This window comes from Aethalodelphis obliquidens, unplaced genomic scaffold (genome assembly GCF_003676395.1).
Source record: "Aethalodelphis obliquidens isolate GAN/ISIS:26980383/991018 unplaced genomic scaffold, ASM367639v1 scaffold83, whole genome shotgun sequence".
Lineage (NCBI taxonomy): Eukaryota > Metazoa > Chordata > Mammalia > Artiodactyla > Delphinidae > Aethalodelphis > Aethalodelphis obliquidens.
Window position 1 is genome coordinate 7,213,616 of NW_020838027.1, and position 18,763 is coordinate 7,232,378.

The following is an 18,763-nucleotide window of genomic DNA, read 5'->3' on the forward strand; positions in this document are numbered from 1 at the left end:
GCGGAGCACAGGCTCCGGACGCGCAGGCTCAGCGGCCATGGCTCACGGGCCCAGCCACTGCGCGGCATGTGGGATCTTCCCGGACCGGGGCTCGAACCCGCGTCCCCTGCGTCGGCAGGCGCACTCTCAACCACTGAGCCACCAGGGAAGCCAAAACCCACACACTTTTATGCTAGGTTTGATGAAGAGTGGACAGTCTAGGAGAAATCCGACAGGTCAAAGGGTATGAGGGAAATGTCGAAAACTGGGAGGAACTCAGGAAGACCTGTTTGTTCGGCCCCTTCTTGGCATCCCTGGCTTCAGAGGTAAGGATGTTCCTTTCCTCCAGGTACAGTATAGGGAGAGCGCTTCTCAAATGAGGGTTTATAACCTGTTTCAAGGGAGAAGGGCAGGGAGAAGTTCACTCTGACCTTCTTGTTTCTGCTGTTTCCTTCTTGTTTTCTGCTGACCTTCTCGTTTCCGCCTTCAGCTTAAAATATTCAATATGCCAAGATGTCGTATTTTGGAGTATCGTTCCCTGAACCGCATGGTTCCTCTAACGCACTGGCACATGATCCCTCTTCCTGGAGCAAATACACACATGGCTGCCTCTCTTCCCTTCATCTCTCTTCTTAAGTACCGTCTTCTCTGTGAGGTCTTCCCTGACAACCGTATTTAAATTCTAGCCCTATACCCAAATTCCCCCAACCCTTTTCCATTTAAAAATTTTCCTCTATTGCACTTGCCATCATTAACATTCCATAGATTTTAGATTTTATTTGTTTACTGTTCTTCTCCCCCACTAGAATGCAAGCTCCATGAAGGCAAGAATTCTTGCCTGTTTTGTCGACTGATGGACATGCATGAGAGAAAAAAGTGACTGTGTTGTAGTAGGTCCTCAAACTATTTTTTGTTGAATACTTGATATATGGAGGACTTAGATGTAGGGTATAAACTACAGAAAAGAGTTAAGGATGATTCCAACATGTCTTCGTCTTGACATCTGGGATTGCCATTTTCTAAGCTGAGGAAGTCTGAGGGAAGAACAGGTTTGCTGCAATTGTTGGTGGTCTGCCATCTATGTCTCGAGAATGCAGTCAGGAAGGAAAACTCAGGCAGGGAGCTTGGATGGGGAGATCTGTTCTCCCTGACTTTGCCAACTCTGACAGTTTCTTTACTCGGATTTATAGTTGTCAGAAAGATGATTCGAAAATTAGAAATAGAGGGAAGAGGTTCCTAGGTGTTCTTTCAGTTTAGTGCTGGGCTTGGGCCTTGCATTGATTTCCTATTGACTGAGTTATTTTACAACCCTGAAGAGGCAGAGGTTAACTCAAACCTGCAAATAGTTCCTGTCCAGTAGTGGAAAAGATATCCTTATTAAGGTTATGGTTCATGGTCGAATATGACATTAACCAATTTTCTATTCAACTCAGCAGTCTTCTCTAACATACCTTTATTAAATTGCCTCTAAACATCCAGCTTCTCGAATGCACTTTTAACTGATTTTAGTACCTCACCGGTTCTTTCATTAATTAACAAGTTACATGAAATCTTTGACACATGTTCATTTTATTTTTGTATGAGAGTTATGATTCTACCTTTTTGAAAATTACACTTGAATGGCGTTTTCACAGAACTGAAAAGCTGCCACTCAAAATGATTCCTGAGCACTTTCTCCTTGATTAGCCCAAGCATGTGATACAATAACTTCTCCAGTTGTTAGCAAACAAAGGAGTAAAGAAGTTGGCAGCTGGCTGGACTTTCGGCAGCAGAAAAGGTGTAAGATTAGTTTCTGTTTTTTGAAATACCGGTTAGCTTCTGTGTTCACTTTCTATTGCTGCTGTAACAATGTGCCACAAGCTTAGTGGTTGAAAACAACACAAATTTATTATCTTACAGTTCTGTAGATCAGAAGTCTGACGTGCATCTCACTGGGTGAAAACCAAGGTGCTATCAGGAGGCTTTTGCGGATGCGCTAGTGAAGAATCCATTTCCTTGTTTGTTCGTTTGTTTCCAGCTTCTAGAGGCTTCCTGCATTGCTCAGCATATGGTCCCCTTTTACCTTCAAAGCCAGCAATGGCAGGATGCGTCCTTCTCCCATCACATCTCTCAACCTGTCTTCTGCCTCTCCATTAACACTTTAAAGGGCTCTTATAATTACATTGGGCTCATCCAGATAATCTTGGATAATCTTCCTATGTTAAGGTCAGGTGATTAGCAACTGTCAACCAATAAAATAATGTAGGAGGCTGCAAATAAAAGTTTATTTGGGATCTTAAGAATTGCAATTCAGGAGACACAGGTTATTCTGGTAGTCCCGAAAGGATGTTCCAAGGAAGAGAAAGAGTCAGGGTTTTTTAAAGACAAAAAGTCATGAGATTGTTAAAAGTTGCCTGGTGAGAATTGTGATTGGCTCTGATGCAAGTCAGAAAATCACTGTCCTTTAGGAATCATGAGTTGTTTTAGGGTGAGGGTCCCATAAGTATCTTGAGTTTCTAGCAGGTGTTTTGGATGACCTCATCAGGTCAAAAGGTCAAATTCCATCCAGGAGGAGATGTGCATAAGTCACACTTCTTTAATGACCTCCCAGTTCCATTTTAGAGAGCTCTCTTAGCAATAGCAACCCCATTTTGATTTTCCTTTCACACAGCATTATACCATCTGCAGCTTTAATTCCCCTTTGTCATACCATAACACAGTCATAGGCTTCATGGACGAGGACATCTTTTGGGGCCATTACCTGCTTATCATAGTTTATAAGCCGATAAAGGAGAAAACAGAGAATTTAGGAAAGTGATATATACGTCTCTCTTCTTTATTTTTTGCTTCGACATCTCCCCAGTATCTATGTAGACTGATCGCCAGTTATTTCCCTTGTTACCAAAGGCAGGTGGGCCTTCCATTAAGGGTATTTATGATGGCAAATGCCAAACATCTTTGTTCAAATGTTTATGTGTGTGCTAAGCATTTTAAATAGATCTTTTGCACTATTCTATTTTTCACACTGAAAGACGTGATGTAGTTGAGCTTTGGAGTCAGACAGACCTGAATTTAAATTCTGACTCAATTACTTACAACTCCCATGAACTTTGAGCAATTTACCTGAACTTCCTAGCTTCAAATTAAGGATAAACTGTAAATTAAGGATTAACAATAGCTACCAGAAAAGGTTATGGAGAGGGCAGGAGTAGTTCCATCTTGGGCCTAGAAATTTATTTCAAAAGATTTATTTAGTATAATTCTGATGTGAAACGGGAGACTTCATAAAGAGATGAAGACTCAAAGAAACAGACCGGTATATTTTTAGGCTGGGTTTGATGAAGCTGCGACAGGCATGGAGGGATAACTAGGTTAAAGAGTACGAGGTGATTGTAGCGACTGGGCGAAATTTAGCAAGGCCTGTCTGTGAGGATTCTTCTTTGTGTCCTTTTGTCTTCAGAGATAAGGATTCTCCTTCCCTCCCAGGGCACCTCTCACATGAGGGTTTTATGATCTGTTTTAAGGAAGAAGAGAGAGGAAAGAAGGAGATCAGACTGACTTTCCTGCTTCTGTCATTTTCTCAAATTCCTTCAGCTTAAGATACTCAATATGCCAAGATGCTATATTTTGGGGGTAGTGTGTCCTGAACACCACTATGGGTATTAGTGATGAGAAGTGAGAGGAATTCTTTTTCTTTTCTGCTTAACAACAAACGTTTATTTCTCAAGGTTCTGAAGGCTGGAAGTCCAAGATCAAGATGCCGACATACTCAGTGTCTGGTAAGACCCATCTTCCTGGTTCCTAAGACAGTGTCTTCTCACTGTGTGAGAGGTATTCTTATATCTTTTAATTCCACATATTTTTTTTCAGTTCAGAGAAGGGCAAGCACCTAGAAAATTAATTCAGTTAATCAGTATTTATTGGATATCTTCTATTTGCCAGGGATTATGAAATGCCCCTCTTCTATATTCATCTTTTAGCCTTCAATTTTTTCCACTTAAAATTGAGGGGCTTGCATAATTTTAAGGGTTTTTTTTGCTTTAAAAATATTAGCATCTGTGAATTTTCTTAATCTTCATTTTCTCCCAACTAGACCTAGAAGTGGCATACAGAATTGTGGTGGGATAGGGGTGGGATGTGTATGGAGGTTCACATCCACAATTGGTTAAAGTAAAGTTTGATTTTTTTCCCCTACTTCCTCCCATCCACATTTGCATAAAAATGAGATCACACATGCTTACTTACTTGGTTATTTGTAAATACATGACAGTAACACCTCTCTTCCTTCACAATTCATTGCACATTGCTGGGCTTAGAAGAGAAGCTTGAAGAATGCTTATTCAATGTTCAGTTGATGTGCAAAATTATATTACTTTCTATTTGTTTTATTTGCTGCCAAACAGTTGATTTCCTTCAAGTCCTGATCTTTCTTTATTCAGAAAAGTTTGCAGGGGGAGGGCTTCCATTTCTACACACCAGATAGAATGCATTTCCTTTTCACCTATTTAGGCTAATGGCTTTGCAGTGTTATGCAGAGTAAAGAAATTATTTGGCTTCTATTCAGAAGACAATTTGGTTTGAAAAAGAAAAGGCTAATTCCAGCATAATCATTAAATGAAAATGAGAAAGGTTAGCACAAATAAAAAAAAAAAAGAAAGAAAGAAAGAAAGGTCAGTTGAAGATTTTCTAGGAATCACAAATTGTTCTGCTCTATTTAGGTCTAGATAAGGTTTTCAGTATTTCCCAAGCTGATAGAGTCTTTGACAAGGATTTCCTTCTGGGTGGAGGTTTTCCTAATACTTCACTTTGCTGTTAATAAATTTCTTTTTTAAGCTGAATTTGTCTTTGGAAAATTGGTTAGACTTATGACCCTGGAAGTCTGGTCTGCCTTGGAGGGAGAAATGAACTTGAAAAGAATTACTGTGAAGTGAGGGATACAAGCCTTTAACATAGAAAATTAAAATAATGGCCCATAATCAATACAGCATGCTTTGAGACAGAGTATTTGTAGACTAGATTTATATCAGAAATTCAACAAAATTACACATCATCACTACCTTATCCCCTAACATCATCTAAATGTATAACTTTTAGTAGATGTAGGGGTCCATGACCCAGGGGGGGAAAAAAATCTTTAGAGACGGAATGAAATTATATGCAATAGTAGTGATTCTGTTCCACTTCTAATGGGGGCTGAAATGGCCATGTACCCTCCAGGTACGAAATCCCATAGGCTATTGGAAAGATGAGTGCATACCCTCTGGCATCTGGATTCCTTCTCCTTGGGATATGTTTAAACACTTCTTTAAATACTTCACAGTGATAATTCTCCCATAGAAACATGAATAATGTTCCTTGACCTGAATGTCATATAATCTAAAAATTGTCTATAGATAGAACTTTTTCACTGGTGCCAGGAAGTCAGCTTAGGCTCACTATATCCATTCTAAGCTTACGAAAGAGAGCTTTAAACTTCTTTGGCATGCCAAAAATCTAGGTTTGAATTAAATGACTAATGCTTTACCTAGTTTTTACCATGACTTCTCTCTGCCAGAATCTTTTCAATTCATCCTCAGCCAAAGCTGTCATCCATCCTGGCAACGTACCTTTTCACCTCCCCACACCTCATGTCTTTGCTTTTCCAGTCCTTTGGCTGCCCTCCTGTTTCTTCCTTCACATACCTGTCTGACTGGTTCCTAGAAGCTTGGCTGAGATTTTTCTCTGCCATAAATCTGGCTACCACAAATTAAGGGCCCGGTGCCCAAACACACCTCTCTCAATGAAAATCTAAATAGATCTAATATATAAACAAAGAGAATACTTCTATTTTCTTTCTAAAAATAAATCATGCCTTGGCTTTTAAAGGAGAGAATGAAGAGCAGGTTGACAGAGAAAATAACTGGTTAGAACAGAAGTTAGGAAAAGACTTGAGGTAAGAATAGTTACTCAACCACGATAATATCAGAAAAAGCAACAACCTTATTTATCCACAAGGCAGTCCCTCGCCCCATCCGTAAAGGCTAATGAGGGCAGTTATCTTTTTTCTGTGCACTGATGTAATCTAAGCCTTCAGAACCGAGGCTGCACATAGTAGGTGCTCTAGAAATATTTGCCGAATGTTCAAAGACTAAGAGAATTAAAAACTGATAAAAAATGACAAAGGCCACAGCTTCACCAAATGTTTAGCCTTCCCAAACACAGCCCCATTGTTCTATTCTCTTTATACCCCTAGCCTTCTCACTTGTTTCTGTCGTTCTCTTTTACATACATATTTAAATCTAAGAACACACACACACACCCACACACCCAAATCCCTGAAATAACAGACTGAAATGTGTTATTCAAAGCAAGTTATATTGGGCTGTTGCTTTTAAAGGAATGTCAACTCCTAACGGGTTTACTGTTTCTGTACAGCTTTCCCGCCTTCTCCGAGTGGAGGTGAGGGATGAGGAATGAAACAATCAACATTCTCTCTCCTTTTCCTCAATCTTTTTCTGTCCTTTTCTCTCCTTTCCTCGGCTTTATTTCCTTTTCCCGTCTGCCGTTTCTCTAGGGTTGTTGCTTGGTTTTCTCCCGCTCAGCCTGTTGGTCTCTTTGATCCTTTCTTTCTATCCCTTATTCCCAGAAGCTCCAGAAAAATACCTTCTTTTTTCCCCTTTTCCACGTCACTTCCCTCCCTTCTCCCATCTCCCTCTCCCTCTCTGTGAGAGGTGAGTTCCCCGCTAGAGGCCAGCACTTTCTCCGTTTCGTCCCTCCCACCGGCGAGCAGAACTCGGAGAGAAAGAAGGGGAAAAAAGAGGAGAAAGAGCGAGAGAGGGGAAAAAACACACAAAAAACCCCGGGGCCTAAGCGCGGAGGCCTGGCAGCAGCGTCGTCATGGCAACGGGCGCCGGCAGGAAACGAGGGACTCGCGGGAGGGAGGGGGGAGGGCGCCGAGGGGAGGGGGAGGGACGGGGGAGGGGTCCGGCTGCCCCGGAAGCACCTCCCCGCCAGCCCCCTCCTCCAGCCCGGCCCGCAGCCCCCGGCCTGCAGCCCCCACCCTCTCGGCCCGGCAGGAAGTGACAGGCCCCGAGCGAGCCCCGAAGGCCTGGCGGAGCCGCGGCCGGCCCGCACCCGGAGCGGCGGGAGGGGCGGGGAGCCGCGGCCGCGCCGGGCGCCTCCCACCCCGCTCTCGGCGCCCCCGCCCCTCCAGGAAGGGGAGGAGGCGAGGGGAGCCCGCCGCGGAGGCCGAGCGAGCCCCCCGCCCAGCCCGGCGCCGGGGGACCCCGGCACGTGAGGTGGACGCCCCCCCGAGAGCGCTCGGGTGCAGAGCCAGGCGTGGAGGTAAGCGGGCGGCCGCGGGCCGGGCAGGGGCAGGACCTCCGGGGGCTTGGCTGCGCGGGGATGTTTCTTCCGCCACCTCGGGCTGTGGAACGCCCCAGGTACCTCCCCCGGCGTCTTTCCCTGCCTACCTCTGGCGCTCGCTCTGCGGTCCTTCCCTCTGCCTGTCCAGCCTCCCGCTCTTCTGTTCATTTCGCTGTGCTCACTGCTGTCCGTCCGTCACCCTAGTTGCTTCTGACCGCTCATTCTCTCATTCATTTTCCCGTCTCTGACTTTGGCTTTCCCATCCAAGCATGCTGTCTAGTTATCTCCCTGCTTTTTCTGGTCCGCTGGGTTCCTCAGCTTCCAGTTCCTCGACTTCTGTCTGTCTCCCCGCTCTCAGTAAGCACATTTCTCCGCTCACTTGGGTCGGTTCACTGCTGGCACCGCTCAGTCGACCCCCGTCCCGCGGTGTGATTGATCCCTCTTGCGAACGTCGTTCTCATCCAGGTTCTAGGTACAACAAGGACCCCTGGGGCGTCTCCTCTCCCTCTTCACATGGCTTCCATTTCTTTGGCACAGCCTTCCCCGAACCACCCCCCTCCTCCCGCCCCCCTTGCTATGCCCCATCCTTCCTACGAGACAGTTTCGTGCTTGGGGAAATTGATTTCCTCCAACTCTTGGCTCGGTAGGCCGAGTACCAGGTCCACTTCAATATCCTCTTCCAGCTCCTTGCCAAAGGTCTGCTCCAACCCAACCACACACGCCCAAATGCTGCCTTTCAGGATGACCGTGGTTTAGTTACTTTGGGGACCTCTATGGGTCAGCTTCTCTTCCAGTTAAATTCTGAAAATTTAAATTCACTGTGCTTCCCAAACTTTTTGTTATCTTCACTTTCTGTATTTAATTTTACAGTCCCAACACTGATCATTAATGAATAGATTTATGTGCCTGGGATCCAGGAATCCTGGTTTTGATGACAGTTTCTCCTGATTTTATTAAAAACTTTAAGCTGGTCCCTTTCCACCTCTTTTCTGTTTCTCACTCTGAAAAATTAATAAGACTTCCATTTTGGGGGGAGATGAGGGATCGTACGTTTTATTAGCATTTTCACCCATGAAGGGAATTAATGTCCCCTCCAGGGTCTCCTCCTGTCTCTGAGTCCAGTGAACTAAGTCCGGTGATCTATACAGCTGTGCCGTGCTGCCTCTAACCCTTACCCACTTTTTTTCTTCACATGCTGATAATGAGGATTCATGGGTCTGTATCTGTTTAGTGCTTTAATATTTTGGCAAAAGATGTGGGGAGAAGATAGACTAGACTTGAAGCCAGTATGATTTCTTCTGTGTACTTCTTGGGTTATATCCGTGTTTGCAGTAACATTTGCTATTCCTGTGCAACTGAATTCTTGGGGAATAACGATGCAATCAGATGATACTGGGAATGGAATCATAAAAAATCTCCCCAACTTTATTTCCAAGCCCAAGCGTTTTGATTTTGTTTACTTTGTTTGTTTTGAATGCAGTCATTAAAATAGATCCACCCTAATAAAACTGTCGACACCCCTTAGCAGAAATTCTGGTTTGATGTTTACATTCCAAAACCAAATTGTGCTGTGCTGATACGATATTTATAGCGGCTCCACGCCTCAAAAGTAGACAATATAGTATTTAGGTTTAACAGAAAAGGGGAAAAAAAAGAATGAACAAAAAAACCTTATTGTCATTTAGTGCTGCTTCAAAGGCATGTTTCTTCCTACTTCTCATCTGTCTCTTTGCTTGGTTCTTAGCAATGTTTTCATGTCTTTTTGCAAATTTTAGTGTAGACCCCAGAGGGTAAATTCTGACTACTTTAGTGGACTCAAAAGTTGAATCTTATTTTCTTGAAGATTTTCATTGTTGTCTTTACTGTGTTTAATACCTGTAAGTCATTTGTTAAAATGATGTATTATACTTATTTGTGAAGCCTTCCTTGCAAACAGGGAAACTGAGGTTATAAGAAGGGAAAGTGACATGTCCAAGGTGTTACAAGTAGCCTGAGTGGGAACCAGGCAGCTCTTCGGGCGATATGGGCTGTAGGCTAGTTCTTCTGTCTCCTAGTTTTATGCCTTTCTATGATGCATTCAATGTATTGATATCTGTATCTTAAGCCCCTCCTCCATAAAATGATGACAGTGAGTACTCAAAGTGAGTGACACTGCCTTAATCATAGATTGTTTTTGGTTTGAAGAAGCATGTCCTAGTGTAAAGATTTGATACTTAACTAGGACAACTTTAACTTCAGAAAACCTCATTTCCACAATTGTAAAGTGGGGATAATTATATTTACTGTAAAGCACTGAGAGATAATGGAGCTGAAGAGCCTAGCCCAGTGAGAGGAGGCACCTAGTGGCTTCTCAGTAAATGGTGACCATTGTTAATAAGATAATGCTGATAATGGTGTTGCACATGCGGAGAGAGATGAGATAACAGTAAATTTTAAATGGGACGATTTTAAACTATTTAAAAGTGTTATGGGGATATAAGGTGGCCTTACTATTAGGAGGAACCGCCTTACATTCTGGCCATTTTATATTTAAGGGCATGAGGGAATAGGTAAAAGTTGTTTATTTTGAGACACTGCTTAGCTTTAAAAGGTGGTGTGGGGAAGTTATGGTTATAAGAGTATATTGAAGATCTGGTAGTTATTAAACTGGAGAAATCATGGTTTATGGAAGAAGAGGAAGGTTCTTAGATAACTTGAATAATGACATGAAATAGTAGTTTGAGATCGGGTGTAAATTTGGATCCTTTGCTGCTTCCATCTAGGTCTCGAGTCGGAGCGCCAGCCTCGGGCTCCCTGGACCTCCATCATGGAGACTGAGAGTGAGCAGAGCTCCAACTCCACCAATGGGAGCTCCGGCTCTGGGGGCAGCTCTCGGCCCCAGATAGCTCAGATGTCACTGTACGAACGGCAAGCAGTGCAGGTGAGGCTTAGCTCTGAGGGGCTGTGATCTGTGAGCATTGGCTTGGGGTGGGCAAGGATGCAGGAAGATAATTGCCCTTGGTTCCTTTCCAGCAAACGCGGGGAGTTGGATTAGGTGACAACTAAGGTCCCTTCCAGTTCTGAGAATCTTAGGAGTTCACAACAGTTTGAGCAAGGAGGCAGAATGAGATTCAGTCTTTAAGGTTTTTATGCCATTCAGTTCATGTTGCTAGATTCTAACTAACCATTTCTCTTTATGGATTGTCAGGTTTTTAATTTTTGGTCTTTCTTGAAAATCATCCTGAGTAATGGAAGTTAAGAACTTTTACTTAAAATATTTTAGCTACTAGAATAACTATGCATATCCTAAGACTGGTCCTAATTATTAAAAAGAATACAGTAGTATCCTGAAGTTAATGTTAAAACTGAATTACCAGTATCATCTTGATAAACACCCATTAGTATTATGCTGTAGGTGTTTGAAAATGCCAGTTACTTGAAAATTTTACCTGACACAGTCTTTCATAAGTGACCGTTTACTCTATTTTTCATTGTATCCAACCCCTTAGGATTCTGTCACCTTTATTGTATCCCTAGAATATGGTCTTTTATTTTCTTCTTCTCTTTACATTAATCAACATCCCATTTATTTTCAAACCAGTTTAGTCCTAATTCTTTGTTATATCGTATATTAACAGATTCCTTTTGGGAAATAAGAGTTCATGTGAGTTACACTGCTTTACTTTTCAAGAATAGAGCACAGCAGAATTAACTGCTTGTCTACTTTTTAAGGACTTACTGGTTCTGATATAAAAATGGACAAATCAGATGTTGACAGTTTAACCAGATACCCATCTTCCTTTGTTTCCCTCCTTCCCACATGTTCCTTTCAGAGGATCACAGTGTATTTCCATAGAATAGGAGTTAGGAGTGATTCTTCTTTTTTTCCTGGCCACGCCATGCGGCTTGCGGGATGTTAGTTCCCCGACGAGGGATCGAACCCGTGCCCCTGCATTGGGAGCAAGGAATCTTAACCACTGGACCGCCAGGCAAGTCCCAGGAGTGATTCATTCTAAGTGGATTGATCCCCGCTCTTTCTTCCTAGGCTCTGCAGGCACTGCAGCGTCAGCCCAACGCGGCTCAGTATTTCCACCAGTTCATGCTCCAGCAGCAGCTCAGCAATGCCCAGCTGCACAGCCTGGCTGCCGTCCAGCAGGTGAGAGGTCAGCAGCTAGCTGGCCCAGGAGGGAGGGAACAGGCACTACAGGTGGGTCGGGGCACGCTACCTTCTCCGCTGAGCCAGGCTGGAAACAGTCTCCTCTGCCTCCTGTCCTCCTGCAGGAGGCTGAAGGGACCTTAGTGTCTGGGCTCTCAGTAAGAACTGTGGGGAAACTACCTTTTAGAGGTAGCATGGCTTTGTGCTAGACCTGTACCGTCCAGTATGGTAGCCGTTAGCCACAGGTAGCTATTGAGCACTTAAAATACAGCTAGTGCAAACGGAGGTGTGCGAAAAGATTTTGGATTTCAGAGACTTAGTGTGAAAAAAAAATTTCAGTAGTTTGTTTATGTTGGTTACATGTTGAAATGAGATAGATCAGCTTGAATAAAGTAAATTATTAAAGTTTACTTCTCCTGTTTCTCTTCACTTTTCGAGAAATGTTCATACTAGATTATATATGTGGCTCGTATTATATTTGTATTGATTGGGCAGCACTGGGTTGGACTTAGCAGTGACTCATGACGTCACCTGACCAAAGTTTCTTGCAGCTAAAAGAAAGTGGGAGGAAGAGAGTGGGTTGCCTGCCTGCCCCGGCTGGGTATGTGGGAGTTATTGGGTTAGCATATGTGACAACATGAGGGTAATTGGGATTGTGAAGACACTGGTCCTTGCTCCATAGTAGAGGCTCTCAGTTCTTACCTGAGATCTCTATTATATTTTGTGCCTGTGATCTATTACTGGCAGATTCAGAGCCTTTTCCTTCATTGTCTCTGCTCTTTCTTGTCTTCTTTCCCCTCTAACAGGCCACGATTGCTGCCAGTCGGCAGGCCAGCTCCCCAAACACCAGCCCTGCCCAGCAGCAGACCACCACCACCCAGGCCTCCGTGAGTACTGCCCCTCCCCTCCGAGGGGCTTTCCTCTCTGAGTCTTTGTCTCTGGGTTAAACTACTTTGTGCTGCTGGTCTGAGAGTGTTTATTGAGCCGTCAATGGTATTTACTGCCCTTACGTAGAGAATATTAGTAAAATGGAAAGTAACAGCTTGGATCTGTATAGGAGTCTTAACGAGGAGATCTAAGAAAGGAGGAGGAAAATCCTGCGTAGGCGGTAGCAAAGCCTTGAATGAGAAGTAAGGTCGGTTCCGTTTCGTTCCTTTGCCTTCTCAACTGTTACGCTGGTGGTTAGGGACTGGTTTGGTGATACCCTCCAGTAGCCGGATGACAGTAATGGATAGCAAGGTATTATTCATTTCCTCCTGACTCTGTGAAAGTGAGATACTCTGTTCTTGACCGCATCACTCTGAATTTGTCAGTCGTGTATATTTCCTTTTACCTCTCCCCAATCCTGAGTCCTGGTTCCTTTCTGTACCACACAGATCAATCTGGCCACCACGTCGGCTGCCCAGCTCATCAGCCGATCCCAGAGTGTGAGCTCTCCCAGTGCTACCACTTTGACCCAATCTGTGCTACTGGGGAACACCACCTCCCCACCCCTCAACCAGTCCCAGGCCCAGATGTATCTACGGGTAAGCCAAAGCCACAGTCGCTGTTGCCCCAGGGGCATAAATGTCCTGTGTCTTATTGAGTGAAAGCTATTTTTTATTTTTTTGGCCATACCACGCAGCTTATGGGATGTTAGCTCCTCGACTAGGGATTGAACCCGGGCCCGCAGTAGTAAAAGCGCCGGGTCCTAACCACTGACCACCAGGGAATGCCCAGAGTGAAAGCTGTTTTATTTAATCATGGTTACCCAGATGTTTTAAGACAAGCTGATCTGCTTCTTCTGCCTTACTTAACCTCTAGAAGTGATGCTTAGTGTTTACAGGTAGCCTGCAGATTATTGAGATCCTAAGTTAGAAGATGTTCACCTTAGTATTTGAGAAATTTGCGTCAGATAATAGTCTAATCTTTAAATCTATGACTCAAGTACACGAATCCTAAGTGTTATGTCTTGGCCTGTCTGCTTACTATATATAGACACTTGCTCCACAATCCTCATTGTCTCAACTTCTTTGACGTTTGATTCTTTGTTATCAGTGTATAGTTTTATACACGTTCTAGGTTTTCTTCGGATGCTTCATCGCACGTGGAAAATAAGGGTCTCCTGGGTTGGTGTGGAAAGGGGCAGGGCTTAGCTGTTTCATATCTTCTGTTTATTTTGTCTTGTGGTCCCTCCCTTCCGTCTCTTCTGTCTCTCTTCTTTTCCTCTTGCTCTCTTCCCTCTGCTCGTCCTCTTCCTCCTCCTTGCCAGCCACAGCTGGGAAACCTGTTGCAGGTAAACCGGACCCTGGGCCGGAATGTGCCTCTAGCCTCCCAGCTCATCCTGATGCCCAACGGGGCGGTGGCCGCGGTCCAGCAGGAGGCGCCATCTGCTCAGCCTCCGGGAGTTCACGCAGATGCCGATCAGGTCAGTGGCGACCACTTGACCTGTGGACTGACGCTGGGGAGGGTGAAGGGAATGGCCTCGGACCAGGGCCCACCCTTCCACCCCATTACCACTTTTCAGAATCCTTTTTAAAAAAAATTTCTGTAGAACTTGAATACCTTACACCTTTTTAGTTCTTTGAGTTAGGAAGGGAAGTAGACTTGACTGAAAACAGCCCTGTGAATGTGGGAAGCCTTATTCTTAATACAGCACATATGTCCTTACCCTTCTTTTAGCCCTCCATGGCTCAGTTTCATTCAGGAAGTCTTAGTTCTCTCTTCTTGCAGTACTGTCTCTGTAAGATAAGGGATGGTTGAGGGAATTCTAGTTAGACACACGTGAAGCTGACCTGGCTGAGTTACTGGCAAAACACTTGATTCCTTGTCTTTATGAGTCACTGTAGCTCTCAACCTTCAGCAGTCTGTTTCCGCTCACTGTGTTCGCAGTAAAGTCTTCCTCACCACTGCTTCCCATGCCTTATCTCCAGTGTGTGTGTGTGTGTGTGTGTGTGTGTGTGTGTGTGTGTGTGTGTGTACATATATAGAGAGCCTGAATGTTTTAGCTTCTTACGGGTGGGATACAAACTGGGATCTCATAGTACTCGTTTCATTCTTTTAGTTTATCAGTCAGCAAGTAAATATTGCGCTCTCTCTTTTGATGTGCTCAGGTATATACTAGAAACTGGGGGATTGAAAAATGAGTCAAGTCTTCAAAGAGCTTAGAGAAGAAAGAAGTGCAAAAGTAAACAGTACCAACTTTGAGTGATGCAGCAGTTTAGGGAAGAGTTGCCTGCATTTCTTTTCAGTGACTTTTAGGAACATGAACAGATTCTTAAAGGACGGGTAGGATTTGATTTGGGGTAAGAAGAACACTGGAGAGAGAATAGTATGTGTAAAGGCCTATCTCACGTACGTGAAGATGATTTGGGGATGAGTGAATAAAGTGGAGACAGCAGGCCTGTGGCTGGAAAGGTCGTTGTTAGGGAGAAGTCTGAAAGCCAGGTAACTTCACAGGTAGCAGTGGCACTGCTGGCTTGAAAGGCAGATTGATAGGGTCAGGAAACTCCTTGAGAAAGAATCATTTAGGAACACGTGCCTGGAGAAGAAAGAGAAATGAGGGGACCTGCTAAGAAACTGCTGAGGTCATTTAGTTACAAGGTAAGGCCTTTGGTTTAGACTACAGTGATAACTGTGGAATCAGAGGATGAGGTGGAGCCTGCTTCCATAGCAATTCTTCCATTTATCCATCTATTTATTCATCAGATATTTGTGTGTCAGTGTGTGGACGGACAGAGCAGTGGTTGAAAGTGGGAATCTGATGTTTGGGTCAGATTCCAACTCCATGACTTAGTGTGACCCCTGCAAATGGCCTAACATTTTTAGCCACAATTTCTTCATCTATTAAATAGCTGTTATAAAATACTTACCTCAGAGTGTGTTGTGAGGCCCAAGGGAGTTGATGTGTGTAAGCGTTTGAAGAGTGCCTGGACACAGCATAGTGAGTGTTTTTAAGAGTTTAGCCCTCATTACGATCAGATATCAGACGTTCCTTGGCCTTGAATGTCCAAGGTCATGATCACTGGACTGATGGAGATGACACATCATCAAAGCACATTGAACAGATAATCACCTGAATAGTTTAGTGATTGCTTCATTAGAAAGTACAGTGTGCTGGGACTTCCCTGGTGGTGCAGTGGTTAAGAATCCGCCTGCCAATGCAGGGGACACAGGTTCGAGCCCTGGTCCAGGAAGATCCCACATGCCGCGGAGCAACTAAGCCCGTGCGCCACAACTACTGAGCCTGCTCTCTAGAGCCCACGAGCCACGACTACTGAGCCCATGTGCTGCAACTACTGAAGCCCGCCTGCCTAGAGCCCGTGCTCCACAGCAAGAGAAGCCACCGCAACGAGAAGCCCTTGTACCGCAACGAAGAGTAGCCCCCTGTCACCGCAGCTAGAGAAAGCCTGCACGCAGCAACGAAGACCCAATGCAGCCAAAAATAAATAAATAAATTTATATTAAAAAAAAAGTACAGAGTGCTCTGAAAACATAGAAAGGGACTTAATTTAGCCTTGGGATGGGGGTAGAAGTCAAGAAGGTGTTCCCGAGGAGATGGCAGTTAAATGGGGGCCTGTAGAAGTTAGTCAGGGGAAGACATGGAATGAGAGTGAAGGCAGGGCCCCCCCCCATGTCCAGAGACCTGAGGAGGGAAGGGACTTTGTATATTTGAGTCACTAAAAGAAGACCCGTGTTCCTGGAGCCTGGCGCTGGGGGATGGAGATGGCACTGGGGAGGTGGGGGAAACTAATCTTGCAGGGCCTTGGGGACTGTGTGTAGGATTGGGGGCTCTGTGTGAAGGCCAGTGGGAAATGGCAGTGACTTGGAGACTTGAGGGTTTAAAAAATTTTTTTTTTAGTTTAAGGACTATGTTGGCTCCTCTGGAGGATAAATGGAAATGGTGTGAGTGTGAATATAGGGAGGAAAACAGTGTTGTAAGAGTTTAGGGGGAAGACGTTTGGATTAGGTGGTAGCAATGTAGATGGACAGAAATGTGTAGATTGGAGAAAAACTTCGAAGATCATTGGAAAGGAAGGCCTGACCCAGTGGATGGGGGAGTGGGGGGAGGTGCCAGAGCTGGGATCTGACATGGCCTGAGGGGCCAGGAGCGCTGTGAATGCGATGAAGAATGCCGGGAAGTGGACGCAGGGTGAAGTTCACTTGAGGATGTGCCGACCTAGCAGTGCTTGTGAGCCGCCCACGAGGAGGTCTCGGGTCAGCAGTCTGATGTACACAGTGCTCAGCTCGGAGAAGTCTGACTGAGTTGGAGATGAACAGACAGGAGTAGTGTGCGTGGAGATAATAAGAGAAGTCAAGCACCGGAAACCGCTTGGGGAGCTGGTACGGATCGAGAAGAGAAAATCCTTCAAGCTGGAGCCCCGAGGTTTAGAATGAGCCATTAGAAAATAGAGCAGCTCCAGGTGGAGTAGAGGGTGGTGGGCTGGCAGAGGGGAGGAGGCAAGAGTGACAGACAAGATCTGGATTGTGCAGGGTCACGAAGACAAGGGAGCAGAATGTTATGAAAGTGGAGGGGGTCCTCTGTCCAGTTCAGTGGAGAGGGCGGGAGAGCTGGACTTAGGTCTGTGGGTGGAGAGCCCTTCCAGGGGAGTCGGGGGCTGAAGCCAGAGGAGTGGTGTGACTTGAGGAATGACTGGGTGGTGGGAGTCGGTGCGGTGGTTGTAAACAATTATTAAGAGATTAGCAAGAACAGGAGAGGAGGGTGAAGCTGGGCTTGGGAATGGGGTTCTGCTTGGTGATGGCAGGGAGCCAGTAGAGGAGAGGTTGAAGCAGGAGGAGGGGATGGGACCCTCAGCCTGGAGAAGGACGGCCCTTGGCGAGGAGGAAGGAGAGGGAGAGGGGGTGGTAAGTGACGGGGGCAGGTGCAGGGGCAGGTTTGGTGGAACTGCTGAAGCATCGTGCACATCTAGTGGTTTTATTGTCTCTGCTGGAGTGAACAGTGACAGGGGAAAGAGGAAGTGGTTCTGAGGTACAAGGAGAGGAGGAAAGTTTTAAATAGCCATTATGGAAAGGAAGCCGGTTAGAAAAGGTAAGAAGTATATAAGCGCCCCAGCACCCAATCCTGATGATTCTTGTAAATCTCTCTCAGAAGCTATTGCCTCTTCTTCTTTATTACTGTTGTCTGAATTCGGGTTCTTTTTGTTTTTCGCCTGAATTACTGTACTAGTTTCCTAATTGGTCTCTTGACTTCAGCCATATCTACTTCTAATCCTCTCCCACATTACTAACAGAATAAGTTTTTTAATAAGGAGATATATGTTGTTACTAACATTATTTTTAATTGTACCTCTGGTGTACAGAATTTGATAAATCATAATCCTTGGCTCATGGCCTCCTCTCATCAATGGTCTACTTTTTAAAAATATTTACTCAGTAAGTTTTAATCATGTAATAAGCCATCCCCAGTTCCATCCACTGCCTCCCCTTACCCATGATTCCTAGGTTCATCCTTCCCTGTGTCCCTTTTTATATAGTTTTATTGCCTTTACGTATATTTCTAAAATGTACTTTTATTATGGAACATTTCAGACATAAACAAAAATATAAAGAAATATGAATCTCCATGTACTTAACCATCCAGCGTCAGCATTTATAAACATGTGGCCAATCTCTCCAGACCCCCTTCCCTTCACCTGTGGATTATTCAGAAGCAAATTCCAGATACCATATCATTCATATATATATATATATATACACACACACACACACACATGTCTAATTTATATTTAAATTTATAAGGTACTTGTGTGTAGTCTTTTTGGGAATGATTTCTTAATAGCTTATTGTCAAAATCCGTCTGTATTGTTGTATGTCATTGTACTTTATTCATTTTGATTTCTATGTAATATTCCATCGTGTAAATATAGTACACATCTTAATTCATCTTCTCTTCTGATTATGGCCATTCAGTTGGTTTCCAGGCTTTTATTATCATGACTAGTGCTGCTGTGACCATTCTTAACACAAGCCACCCATTGTATACGGCGAGCATTTCTCTTATGGGATTCCTGGGTTATTAGAGTGTGTGTGAATAGTCACCTTTAGGATATGATGCCAAACTGTTTTCCAAAGTGGTTGTACTGATTTATACTTTCATCAGCAGTGTTTAAAAGAATAGTTTCGACTATAGATTTGATCACGATGATTCTGATGCATATTCTTCAGTGGCTTCCTGTAATCCATTAAGTGCTCATCATTCCTTCTCTCTGTTCATACCTTGGAGCACTTACTATCTGTCAGGCACTGTGCTAGGTGCTGGGAATATAACAACAAAGAAGATGGAGAAACTTTGTTTCCAAAGTAAAGTTCAGGCTCTCTTTATTTTAA

The 18,763-nt window shown here is 44.4% G+C and overlaps 1 protein-coding gene across 7 annotated transcripts in view; it reads left to right on the forward strand.

The window, feature by feature from the left end:
• Positions 1-18,763, forward strand: part of PHC1 (polyhomeotic homolog 1) — a 52,012-nt gene that overhangs the window by 22,895 nt on the left and 10,354 nt on the right. For 3 of the 7 annotated variants that reach the window (XM_027093322.1, XM_027093323.1, XM_027093321.1), the window contains 7 exons: positions 3,687-3,737; positions 7,014-7,281; positions 10,065-10,222; positions 11,327-11,437; positions 12,244-12,324; positions 12,814-12,963; positions 13,689-13,844. In XM_027093322.1, the coding sequence (XP_026949123.1) occupies positions 3,687-3,737; positions 7,014-7,281; positions 10,065-10,222; positions 11,327-11,437; positions 12,244-12,324; positions 12,814-12,963; positions 13,689-13,844 (975 nt within the window). The remainder of the gene's footprint in view (positions 1-3,686; positions 3,738-7,013; positions 7,282-10,064; positions 10,223-11,326; positions 11,438-12,243; positions 12,325-12,813; positions 12,964-13,688; positions 13,845-18,763) is intronic. The other 4 variants (XM_027093326.1, XM_027093325.1, XM_027093327.1 and 1 more) reach the window with 2 other exon arrangements.